Source organism: Homalodisca vitripennis, unplaced genomic scaffold, assembly GCF_021130785.1.
Source record: "Homalodisca vitripennis isolate AUS2020 unplaced genomic scaffold, UT_GWSS_2.1 ScUCBcl_3049;HRSCAF=8310, whole genome shotgun sequence".
Lineage (NCBI taxonomy): Eukaryota > Metazoa > Arthropoda > Insecta > Hemiptera > Cicadellidae > Homalodisca > Homalodisca vitripennis.
Window position 1 is genome coordinate 72378 of NW_025779197.1, and position 13300 is coordinate 85677.

A 13300-nucleotide genomic window follows, 5' to 3' on the forward strand; every position below is an offset into this window, starting at 1 on the left:
AGAGGCAAAACAACAATTTTTAAATTGTTTGGAAAAGAAAATGTTATTAAAACATTATGTTTATTAAGACAATTATGTTATTACACAAGCTTTCGAAGATATCAACTCTTCACCAGAACCTCTAATCGCCACGGAATTCGCTTTCTTCAGTCTGTATATGGAGCTACAAAAAAAAAAACTTCCATAGGCAACTTTCGTAGCTTATCTTTTGCAAGACAAAAAAAAATATTTAAAAAACGTTCATTTTTATTGTGTATATTACCAGGTTCAGGTGTGGCTTGGTTATAAACTAGACCCAGAACAATGGGGTTGGAAGTTGGAAGCATGTCAGTAATGTATTGGAACCAACCTACACGCTTCTTCCACCTGCACCAGAACACTTCCTTAATTCTATTTTTTGCAACTGCAAAAAGGGTGTGTAACTTAAGATGCGGCTGTAAAAAAGTAGGCTTATTTTGTTCACTAGCGTGCACCACTTGTTAAGGCCAATCGTGTTCAAATCCAAAAGAAGATTTTCACATCAACGACGAAACAACTGATGTATCGCTTTTAGTAAAATTTAAGTCAACTCAAGAAGATGAATAGGAAGAAGAAAATAGATAGAGAGAGTGAGTAGAAGGTGGAGTGGAAGAAGAAGAAATAATTAATTAATGCCGATGATCTACAATTTTTGTCTGACATATATCATAAAACTAACCGTTTTGCTGAACAATTCAAAAAACCCATCTAGTGAACTTTGACCTTAAATAAAACTTTTTGGCTTTGCAGACATGGGATCGATGGGGACTTTTCACAATTTCATAACAATGGTGTCCCTAACATCTATGCAAATTTTCAGCTTTCTGGGAATTTTTGCAAGGGTCAATGTCTAAATTGACCGGCCTATAAATAGGACAATAGCACAAAATTCTAAAACATTCCGGTAATACCATTTGGACCGCAACCTTTGAACTCGTCTAACCTAGATAGTTCGTCATTAGACTTCTTTATAAGCAATCTGCAACTTAAATAAACAGAAACGAAACAGATACATGTGTTGAATAGGTATAACTCTTATAGTGATATATAGATAGATGAAATTATCCAGCGAAAACAAAATTTTTATTGATCTGAGGTTTTGTAATCGCCTGTTGCACATTTCTATAAATTTAAAAAATCTAACAGTCAATAACTTAACAATAAACCAATTTGACTGTTAAAGTGTTTAAGTTGTATTTTTTTTACAGCTCTATAACCTTCACGAAGTTACTTTCATATCAAGTTAATCCGAATTCCACAACCTGTTTTGCCTTGGATTACATAAACAGAATTTTAATCAACCAATGATTTATATTTTCAAGACCAGTTTATTCAGTACCTGTAAATCTATCATAGTAAGTTAGTTTTCTTGTTGGAAGTAGTAACTGTTGTCGAATATTGAATTTTGTCGGTGAGTTGAGAACTGTATTTTGTTGTCCTTCCAAAATTTGGAAAGGTGTTTGTAGTTAAACAAGATGATATGATTTTGCCTTTATATAGAGTTCTGTTTCATTACCTGAAGGGTGTTCAGCAAGGGATTGTCATTTTATATATCAGTGAAGAGGCCAGAGTTACCAATAGAAGTATTAACATATTCTGCTCTGAACAAAACTATACATGATTTTAGTGGGTGGGAATAAAAAATTACTGTCTTTATAAAATGGAAATGTCATGTGGTTATATTTGTGGTCTGTGCTTCTTGTTATCAACTGCAGTATAATACAGTAAGTGCCCACCACCATGATAAAAGCATCAAATCTCTTGAAACTAAACTGTTGAACCAAATTACATTACAGATATTTAAAATGACAGTATAGTTCAACTGTTTTTATATCTATACAGTAATAATTCAATGATGCATAACAAACTGTCTATTTATACAATTTACCTAGAACAAAACAGTGTAACATTAATTAGTTACTTTTGGCTATTATGAAGAATAAATGTGTCTCACAGCTTGTGGCAAATAACACATGCATATCACCATTTTGCTCATGGGTATTACTAAAATACATACAAATGGTTCCCCTTAGTATAGGCCTAAATCAATTTGAGAAAGTTTGGTTGAAGTGTTTGCAGTATTTTCAAATTTACTTTTATCCATATCAGTTATCAGTAATGAGATTCCGCTTATCAACTATCCTATCTTGCAGAAAAGGATTTTGTTGTTAGATGAATTTACAATATTTTTGTTTGCATTGTCAAGTTGCGTTTTCTAGTTAGCAGTACTGGCCGGAGGTATTTGTGATCAGACCCTGTAGAATTTGATCTTTTAGTGATAGTACCTAGAGGAATGTTTGCCACCATCAGCATGAGGAAGCGTCTTGAGTGTCTGTACTTGTGTCAGGCCGATATGAACATTTATTCTAGGAGGTTTAAAAGTACAAAAATGTCTTTAATGTGGGTAAAATTTACCTATTTTTCTATACATAAAAGCAGCTCAAATTATAGGTACTGATATATGACAAAAAAACTACTAATCAGTTTTGAAAAAGTGATTTTTCTGTGTTGTTTCGTTGTGTGTTCTTTGTTTTTATTTGTACCTTTTATTAACATGTGTTGCTCGATTACTAGATTTGAAATGCATGATGAATTTAATTACATCAATTTCTAGATTTATGTCTCAGAAATGACTTAATTTAATTTATCTTATCTTTGTCCTAGAATATTTATGGAAAAAGGAAGATGGCTACTAGCACTTTGGTGAATTTAAAAGAAGGCACCATTCGAGGGAAAGTGTTAACTGCAACATCATTCTCTAAAAAGAAGTATTTTGCATTTCAGGGAATCCCATATGCTCAACCACCTGTTGGTAATTTACGATTTAGAGTAAGTATTACTTTTATACTATCAGTGCAAGTATATAATGTGGTAGTGTATCAAATACTAAACAATACCTAATGTACCACTAAAAATTATTGTATTGTCTGCCAGGATCCTCAGCCTCCTATTCCATGGCAAGGAATAAAAGACACAGTGAGAGAATCCCCACCTTGTCCACAGAAACATATTTTGCTGCAAGACACTGTGGGCAATGAGGACAACTGCTTGGGACTCAACGTCTACACTCCCGATGTAAGTGATGGCTAGTTAATAAAAAATATGTGGAAATTTACATAGACAAATTCATGTTTTTGGTTTGTTTTTTATCATACCATATACAATACTTTATCATTCCTTAAAGTTTTTCAGAATAACAACACATTGAAAAAATTTTCAAAATACATACACAGTATAAATTCAATACTCCCATAAATCAGAATAATGTCTAACGGAATGAGTTTGTAGATCTATTAGCTAAAATACGTATTGCTCTTTTTAAATTTTAAATACTTCTAGAGTTACATGTGAGTTACCTTATGTCAGAATTATATACTTCTGTAAAGAAAATAATATTTATAATATACTATTAATTGAAATTTTTGGTTGTTAGAGATCTTATTATTCATAATAAAAAGCAAGCAAAATGTGTTAAGTTTCTATATTCAATTTCCAATGTGCTTTTTTAAAACCGCTGGTTTAAAACCTCCAAAAATTAATTTTTTTATACCAATTGTTATTAATGTATTATAATTCTTATGCATACGATTAGTATTACCAAATACCAAAGAAGTGTAGGCTGCTTATTAAAAGTCTGCCCTATAAATTTGTATCAACATATATCACAAGTGGAATTTTTCTTACATTATAAAAATTTTGATGCATCAATGGAGTCTTGCCTGGTAACTGAGTCATTAGCATCTCAGCTTTAAAAATAAACTCGGAGACCAGGATATAAATCTCAATTTGGTTATGGCTTTGCATTGTAACAATTAATTATAGGCATAGATTGAAGTTATGGGTTTAATAGTTATGAGCTAGAGCTTCACATTGTCTGCAAGGGACAAATACGAGTACATATATATTTTTATCTCTTCAACCACGAAGATAAAAATGTTCATGTTTTAACCTTACAATTGAATGTTGTTTTCTCTGTTCTCTGTTAAAATTGTTAAAAACTGCTAATTTATTCCTCATTTTCATAGTTTCCTAATTAAATCTCATAAACAGCACAGTCAAACATTTTTGGTAAGTTACAGAACACCCCAGAAGAGTGCTCTAGGACCCATCCAAGCCATTCAGTACCTAATTAATACATTGGGGGGAGAAAAGAGAGTCATTGAGAGAGTATTTTCTATTATTTTTATAAAAGAAAACACACAATTATCCAATAGTTTTAATTTTTTCACACTAGGGCTTTCCACATCAAAGATGCCATCGTCAGGTGTGAATCAACAATTTTAAATAGTATAAATATTTGACCAATTCAAAATTCATCATTCGTCCAAAATATAACTAATTCTTTTTTACCTAAACTTTTATACATATATTAATATTGATTTTATTTTACTTTTAATTATACAACAGTGCCCACTTTTAAATCGCAACAGTGCCCACAAGATTTGATCTCAGTCCTTACTCGCGTGTAAACATAAATATAAGAAACATTAATGCTAATTTGAAGGATTTGGAAAAAAACATAGACAACATAAGAATACTGCATCTAGGTTCTAAACAGCGCTTCCTATTCAGTGGTGTTCACTTCCATCAGGCAGGCAAAAGGAATGTCACCAACGATCTGTTTCATATAATTGAAAACTGGACAATGCAGTCACTACCTCTGCCTTCCAACTCCAAAACACCCGGCAACATTCGATTGTCTGTCGCCGGTCCGTCTGGTCTTCAGGCCGTGGAGTTGTCCCAGACTATGGACAGTATGGTGGACTCACCGCTGGCACTGCCTCGCCCAGCTACACCCGCCTCACTCGCATCAAGCCCCTGCCCGCCCAGTCCTGAGTGTTCGCTTTCTCGCTGTCATGTTTCGTCAACCCGAACTACACCAACATCAACACCAAGTGAATCTTTTTTAGCCACACCAGCAATAGCTTGTATGACCAGATAAACTCAGTTTATGATGTCAACAGTGGCAGGAATTCTGTGAACTGTCACAATGTACCGACATTGGATTGTTTTAAAGATACGGAATTGTTCAGATCTAATCATAAATTTTCTGTTTTTCATTTAAATATACAGGGATGTTTGCATAAAATTAATGAACTAAGTGACACTTTTCAAGTTTTAAAATTCCATCCAACTATTGTCTGTTTTACTGAGCATTGGTTGAGTAAATCTTGTAAAAATTATCTGGATACTTTTGCAGGATATGAGGTTGCAGCGTTTTATGGCCGAGAACACGCATCTAGGGGTGGTTCTTGCATAATGGTGAAGCAAGGTGTGCAGTATAGCTTGGAATCTCGACTTTGTGACCTTAGTGTACCCTTCAGTTTTGAATGTTGTGCTGTCACAATTAAGCTTGCTTTTTCTGATAGGATTGTGGTGGCTGCAGTGTACCGATCTCCTAGTTCCAGCATTGATTCTTTCATTGATGCGTTTGAATCGCTTGTTGATGGTCATGCTCGGGGTTTTTAACAGTCTCATAGTGTGTGGCGACTTCAATGTTGATTTTCTGAGGGACTCAAGGGAGAGGAAACTGTTTCTGGATGTCGTTAACTCAGCTAATGGAAATTTAAATATTACCTGTCCTACCAGAATAGATGGTCGTGGTTCCAGGACATGTATTGATAACATTATAACCTTCTTCAAAGAGTTTCAGTCACAATCGCATGTTTTTGAAACGGGACTTTCTGACCATCTGGCCCAGCTGACTGTGTTATCTCCCCTTTCACCTCGTCAGTCTTCGACTGTTGAAATGAAGTTTCGAATGATAAATAATGAAAAACATTCACACTCTTAATTCCTGTCTCCAGCATGAAAGTTGGGTGGATGTCATTGAAGCTCCTGATTGTAATACGGCATTTAAGTCATTTTTAAATACCTTCCTTCGTTTGTTTAACCATGCTTGTCCTGAACGCTCAAAAAAACTTAAAGGTCCTGGGAAAAAGCCTTGGATAACGTCAGGAATAAGAACCTCTTGTGCGCGAAAACGGGAGCTTTATGTTGTAAGTAAGAGCAATTTTTCCACAGATTTCATGTCTTATTTTAGAAGGTATAAATCTATTCTTCGTAGGGTAATACTTCAGGCGAAAAAGAATTTCAACATTGATTACATTAAAAAAAGCAGTAATCTGAGTAGGGCAACTTGGAAAGTTGTGAATGATGAGCTTGGTAATTCAAAATCTTCAAACAACCCTATTATCCTCACCGATGGTGATGTAGCTATCAGAACCCAAGCTGATGTAGAAAGAAAGTTTAACGAATATTTTGTTTCAGTTGGTAATCAACTATCACAGCTGGCTTCTTTTGATTCGGCTCTCGAGTATGTTGCAAATGTCCCAGCTCTTCAACAATTAGATAAACCTTCTCTTTTTTTGTTTGAACCAACCACTATGGCTGAGGTTCTAAGCTCGATTTCAAAGCTGGGAAACTCGAAGTCGAGTGGGTGGGATGGGGTTACATCTGAAGTTCTTAAGAAGTGCGCATATCTTATAGCTTTTCCTCTGGTACACATAATTAATCGATCTTTTTCTGAGGGAATTTTTCCAGAAAATCTAAAGCTGTCTGTCATACGTCCAATCCATAAAAAAGGCCAAAAAACTGAGATTTCTAATTACAGGCCAATCAGTCTGCTCTCTTCTTTTGCTAAGGTGTTTGAGATGATCATTCTGGCAAGACTTCAATGTTACTTTGACTCTAATACTCTCTTGACTGCATCTCAGTTTGGTTTCAGAAAAGGGTTTTCAACTTCTAGCGCTGTCAATGATGTCATTGGTGCCGTGTTGGGAGCCTTGGATGGGTCGCAGTGTGTCGGTGTCATATACTGTGATCTGTCCAAGGCTTTCGACTGTGTCAACCATTCTGTTCTTTTGGGTAAACTTGAAAGATATGGCTTGAACGGTGCAGCTCTCTCACTCCTTTCCTCATATCTCTCTGAGAGAAAGCAGACAGTTTCTGTAACAAATAAAGGACAACTTCAAAGAGGTTGGTTGAGGACCAGCTCAGGAGTGCCTCAAGGCTCCGTACTTGGTCCTTTTTTTTTATTTTCTATATATATAAACGACCTTCCTTCCAATATGAAATCAGACATTGTTTGCTATGCGGATGACACAACTGCTCTATCTTCTTGTCGTGATATTCACAGCCTCGAAATTATTATGAATCAGTCGTATGTCAGCTTGAATAAGTGGTTTGAGTCAAATGGTCTCCTATTGAATGAAGAAAAAACTAAAATCATGGTTTTCTCACCAACTTCTCGTGATATAGCGGGTTTCAGCGTAAATGGTATCAACCCATCAGAGTCTGCCTCTCTTCTTGGTGTTGTCATTGATTACAAGCTCAACTGGTCTAAACATATAGATACGCTATGCTCAAAGCTGTCTTCAATTACCTTTGCTTTTCGAGTTTTAATGCCTGCAGTTGGTAAAGAAACTATCGTTCAAATTTACTATGCTTATGTATACAGTAGACTGAAATATGCTATTGGATTCTGGGGATCTTCTAGTGAAATTTTAAGGGTATTTAGATTCCAAAAAAGAATTGTTCGCATTATGTCTGCAGCAGGTAATCGTGCTCACTGTAAGCCTTTTTTTCAGCAACTGAATCTCCTCACTCTTCCAAGCATCTATATACTTGAAGTTTTGACTTTCTTCAAAAATAACCCACATCTTTTTGCAGAGAACACTTTTAATCATCAGTACGATACCCGCCACAGGGGTAATATGGTCTACCCGATCCATAGATTGACAATTTTCGAAAGGGGCATGCACTATTCAGCTCTACGGCTCTATAACGCGCTGCCTCGGCACCTGAAAAACATAACCAGCTCACAAATTTTTCTAAAAAACATTAAAACTATTTTGCTTGAAAAATGCCCATATTCTGTTCAAGAATTCCTGTCATATTGCACAAACATGTGAAATAACCTATGTTGACTATTTGATTGTTGATTTTATTTAATTGTTATTGTTATATTTATATACGTACTATTTTATCTATGACTTATTTCATGTAACTTTATGTTATTAACGAAATAAATTATTTCTGATTCTGATTCTGATACAAATCTTGTATTAAGCTTTATTCACCTTATAATTGTAAAATATTTATACTATTTTAAATTGTTGATTCACACCTGACAATGTCATCTTCAATGTTGAAAGGCCACGTATATAAGAATTAAAATTATTGGATAATTGTGAGTTTTCTTTTATAAAAATAATAGAAAATAGTTTTTCAAATAAATAGAGCTCCTCCTTCAATTAATTGAGAGAGTAATTTATCAGGAGGGGAGGATAAAAAAATTATAGATGTACAATTTGGTGTTCCTCAGGGTTCTGTCCTAAGTTCTTTTCTGTAACTCATAGTGGTGAATTATTTGCCAAATATCCTACCTGTACCTTCGCTGATGGTACTACTTTCTTAATATCTGACAATGATCTAGATCATCTTAAAACTAAACTTTTAGGAATTGATAAAATAGCACACATTTGGTTTATTGTGAAGCATTTAACATTAAACACTAACAAAACAAAGCAGATTATTTTGAACCTCAGTAATATGGAAAATAACTTATCTTCAAATTTATAGAAATTTACTTGGATACAAAATTAACCTGGACTCCACATGTAAATGAAGCAAATCTTAAGCTGTCAAGAGTTTTGCATTTATTATATAAAATTAAACCCCTAAATCAAACAAAGTTAAGAACTACAGTCTTTTCCATTGTCATTTAACATATAATATAATGTTGTATGGACTTTCCGCTCATGTCTCAGAAATGCTTGTGAAACAGAAAAAGGCACTGTGGAGCACTGCAGGCTTCTGTTCAACCAATATAATAAACTAACTTTCTAATCTACACATGCAAACAGTTTTCAATCATACAAAATTAAATTGGTTTATTTTTATATCTAGAAAAGATATTCACAGCCACAATACTAGATTAAAATATAATTTAAATAGACCAGACTTTAAAAACCATTCTGAGTCATAATTATAATTCCTTAAAACTTTTAATAAGCTTCCTCAATCAGCAAGGGCTAGTCTGAAAAAAGTAGAACTAAAAAAGTTTTATATTACTGACTTGATGAAAATCTAATAACAAAATAAAGTAATGTTATTAACTCCACTTATAGGGTTATCTATGTATATTAATGTAACGAAAATTAAAGGGTTTTAGTTATTTTCGTTACATTAAAATAAAGTAAATTTTAGAGGATGATATCTAAATAAAATTTTAATCTGTATCGGTATAGGTTAGTGTAAGAAAAATTAGGTATTAATGTTAGACTTAGGAAACATGTATTTGTGGTTTTTTTAGATTTTTATATTTAATTTGATCCATTGAGGAAGCTTATTTGTGTATATGACAGCTCAATGGCTGATATGTTTTTCAATTACTGATGGTTTTCAGTGAGTTTGTTTGAGTCTTCTACCTCCATAGAGAGGCAAATGGAGGGGGAAATGCTATTTATTTGGTAGAAAGATATTTGTAGTTTAATACCTTCAGGAGGGAAGATGTTAAAAGTGTCATGTTCGTATCTCCACAAGATCCTAAGTTTGAATTGGATTAAATTTAGGGCTTTTTGTTCAAATTATTCCTTACAATTATCGGTGAAAATGGGTGATAGAGGAGATCTAATTGATATTCCCTCATTTAGACATTCAAAATAAACACATATAGTGCATAAAACAGTTCTACGATCACAAGGATCTAAAGTTTAGTTCTCTCGTTTAATGTTTCATCTTCTTTTAACATATTGCATATTAGAGAAACTGATGCTTTAGTGAACAGATTTTCAATATCAAAGCCAACTAAACAAGATTCCACAAAACTTGTCTTGTATTGAATCACTTTATAAAATCGCTCGTATATCTCATACAATGGGTGTAAAACATGGCATTTGTTTAATATTTCTTTTTTGACCTTGAAGGGAGTTCACAAACTATGTAGAACACGAAATGCTCATTATTAAGACATGTTAATTTGTATTTCTATTAACAAAATATAATGATATTGAATATTGAAAAATACTTAAATTGCAAATTATTTTTAATTTTCTTTATTTAAGAGAGAATTGTTGAATGCAGTTGTACCTTAAAGTGAATACAAGAGTTAGCCTATGAGAGCTAAGTAACGAATGAAGACTCTAACCGATGTGGTTCAGTTCTCCGCAGCCAAGCCGGTGATGGTCTGGATCCACGGAGGAGGGTTCACATTTGGCAGTGGACACACAGACCTGCATGATCCCGAGTATTGGATGGAACGAGATGTTGTCATTGTTACCTGCAACTACAGGGTCGGCGCTTTGGGTCAGTTTGTTACTCTTTCAATCATTAAACTGTGGGTTTGCTATGTTTAAAAAATTAAGGCATAGAGTAAGATATACACATCTGCATTGTCCTTTTGTTTTATATTAACTGGTATTACTATTAATAAGTTTTCTTTTATCTTTGGTATTTTAAAGGATTTGAATAGAATGTGATTGTTGAGTTTAGCTCCAGTTCACCTTCCTGTTAGTGCAGCTTCTGAATCTAATGGTGTCACAGACTTGACTTCTGGAATCTGGAGTGTTCTTCAGATGACACATAACACTACAAAATATAGAGTAATCTAGGTGAAGAAGTATTATCATTGTTTCATTAGGTACACAATTGATGAGATAATGAAAGTTTCTCTTCATGTAGATTACACTAAATATTGTAATCTAGGTATCTATAATGTCAAAACAGTTTAAAGAAGACTTTTAAGCTTCTTCATCGCAGACGTTTTTTTGATCTATTTAGACAAACATGACTCCATATTCCAGGAGTCAAGTCTGTGACAATGTCAGATTCAAGATGCTTCACTAAGAGGAAGGTTTAGGGTACTGATGCTAAACTCAACATTCAAATTGAATCAACTCTTCTCACCATAGCTACGTTGAATACTTTTGTACTACCATAGCTTCTGTATGGATTTAAAAATTGATAAACTTTGTTTATAAGAAGACTTTAATTATATGCTAGCTATTAAATCATCGCCTTTCCATATCTTTATTTTGCTGTGGGAAGATTGCCATTCCAGTTTCTATTACTATATCTATAGGTAATGTAACAACTCCATTCAGCCTTACGATCTATTTTGGATTATTTCCTCCAATTCCTTTTTATGAGAGAAATGGTGATAGATTTCAGATTTGTTATGGTAGAAGTAGATTTAACCTATTTTTTTTGTTCTGAAACTCACATTTACTGACTAATTTGTTGCTTTCTGCTTTATTATAAGATTCTTCATTTTACTATTACAATAATTATTTATTGATTGGTGGTTGCAAATATTGGTAAACATCTATAAAATTAAATCTGACAACTCTAACAAAAGAAATTCACATTATTTCAACATAGCCTGTCCTGAGAAAAAGATTAAAATGAAAGAGAAAACTGCATTGAAATGGACAAACAATGAAATCTTTGACCAAAAAGTAAACATGATTGAACACTATGAAATATGGAAACAAAACAAAAATGAAATTACCAAAAAAACATATAAAGACTCCCTTCAAAGATATAAAAAATTAATTTCAGATTCAAAAGCAAGATGGTATAACCAAAGAATAGGTGAAGCCGAAAATAAACCCAAAGAATCTTGGAAAATTATTAATCATTTCAGAGGCAAATCAGAAATGAAAACTAAAAATCTCATTCTGAACATAAATGGTTTCAAAATAAAAAATCCCAAAGAAACATGTGAAACGCTAAATAATTATTTCATAAATGTAGCTTCAGATATAAAAACGGATCTTGGAAACAATACAAGAATAGATAGTAACACGGAAAGATCAACAAATCATAGCCTAACCCACTTCTCACTAGTAAATGAAAAAATTCTTGAAAAATTGTTTGCAAAATTTTCCCCTAAAACATCATGTGGTGTAGATGGGCTATGCATGAAGGCAGTGAAATATTGCAAGGATCAATTGAAAAAGCCTTTAATCAACATCATAAATGCCTCGATCCTGAGCAATACATTCCCAAATGACTGCAAGATAGCAAAGATCAAGCCGCTTTTCAAAAAGGGGGATGAGTTGGAGGTGTGCAACTATCGTCCGATATCTCTCCTACCAGTCTTTTCCAAATTCATTGAAAAAGTTGTTTGTGACCAGCTGACTGCCTATCTGGAGGAAAATTGTTTCCTGATTGGCAGGCAGTATGGTTTCAGGAAAAACAAATCAACAAAATTGGCCCTGATTGATTTTCTCAATGACTGCATCGATGCAGTCGACGCAGGGGAAACGGTGTCAAGCTGTTATGCCGACCTCTCTAAGGCGTTCGACTGTGTTGATGTAGGCATTCTGTTGGACAAACTTCAGACAGTGGGCGTTCAAAATTCTGCTCTAAGCTGGTTTTCATCATACTTGACAAACCGAAGCCAAGTAGTTGAAATCCAACACCAAACAAAATCTGAAATTAGAAATTTTACATCGAAACCAGAGTTGATCCAGAGCGGGGTACCTCAAGGATCAATTCTCGGTCCATTACTGTTTCTGGTCTACATAAATGACATAACAAAAAGTATTCCAGAAAGCAATCTTTACATGTTTGCAGATGACACCACACTCATCACCAAGCATGCAGATCAGAATGTCTTGGAAGTTGATCTTTTCATAAAAGCAAACAATTTAGCCCAATTTTTTGCCAAAAATGGCTTGAAATTAAACCCCGAAAAAACTAAATGCATGACAATTCAAACAATTCAAAAAAGAAATTCCAAATTAACAAGATCATTTGCTGACAGGCCTGTATGCATTGGTGAAACTGAGTTGGGAGTCACAAAAACAGCAGAACTGTTAGGGGTGATGTTGGACGATGGTCTTGACTGGAGTGAGCAATTGACAAAAATTGAAAATAAGCTGTCCAAGGGCGTTTTTGTCCTACGCAACCTCAGCAAACTTCAAAACCACAAACTATCTAAAAATATATACCATTGCTTGCTCGAGTCGCACATCTCCTACTCAATCTGCCTATGGGGGAATAGGGAGTCAAATCTAGAAAGGATTCTTGTTTGGCAGAAAAAGGCCATTAGGGCCTTTTTGAATCTTCCACCTAGGGCTCATTGCAGAGATCATTTAAAAAATCTGGGAATTTTAACAGCACCTTGCCTTTACATTTTTGAAATTTCGCTTTACATCAAACTCAATAACCTGGAATATGTAAACACAACACACAAATATAACACTAGACACAAAAACAATTTTTCTATACAGCACAGATTAAAGATTTTTGAAAATAAGCCAAAATATGCAGG

At 34.0% G+C, this 13300-nt stretch overlaps 1 protein-coding gene across 7 annotated transcripts in view; it reads left to right on the forward strand.

The window, feature by feature from the left end:
* The first annotated feature begins 482 nt into the window (after window positions 1-482).
* LOC124372392 (esterase FE4-like) overlaps window positions 483-13300 on the forward strand; it is a 28834-nt gene continuing 16016 nt past the window's right edge. Inside the window, exons 1-4 of one of the 7 annotated variants that reach the window (XM_046830786.1) lie at window positions 483-608; window positions 2683-2847; window positions 2953-3093; window positions 10182-10326. In XM_046830786.1, the coding sequence (XP_046686742.1) occupies window positions 2704-2847; window positions 2953-3093; window positions 10182-10326 (430 nt within the window). In that variant the 5' untranslated portion in view covers window positions 483-608; window positions 2683-2703. Of the gene's footprint in view, window positions 609-829; window positions 1045-1086; window positions 1430-1449; window positions 1743-2682; window positions 2848-2952; window positions 3094-10085; window positions 10327-13300 lie in introns of those variants that run through there. The other 6 variants (XM_046830785.1, XM_046830782.1, XM_046830781.1 and 3 more) reach the window with 6 other exon arrangements.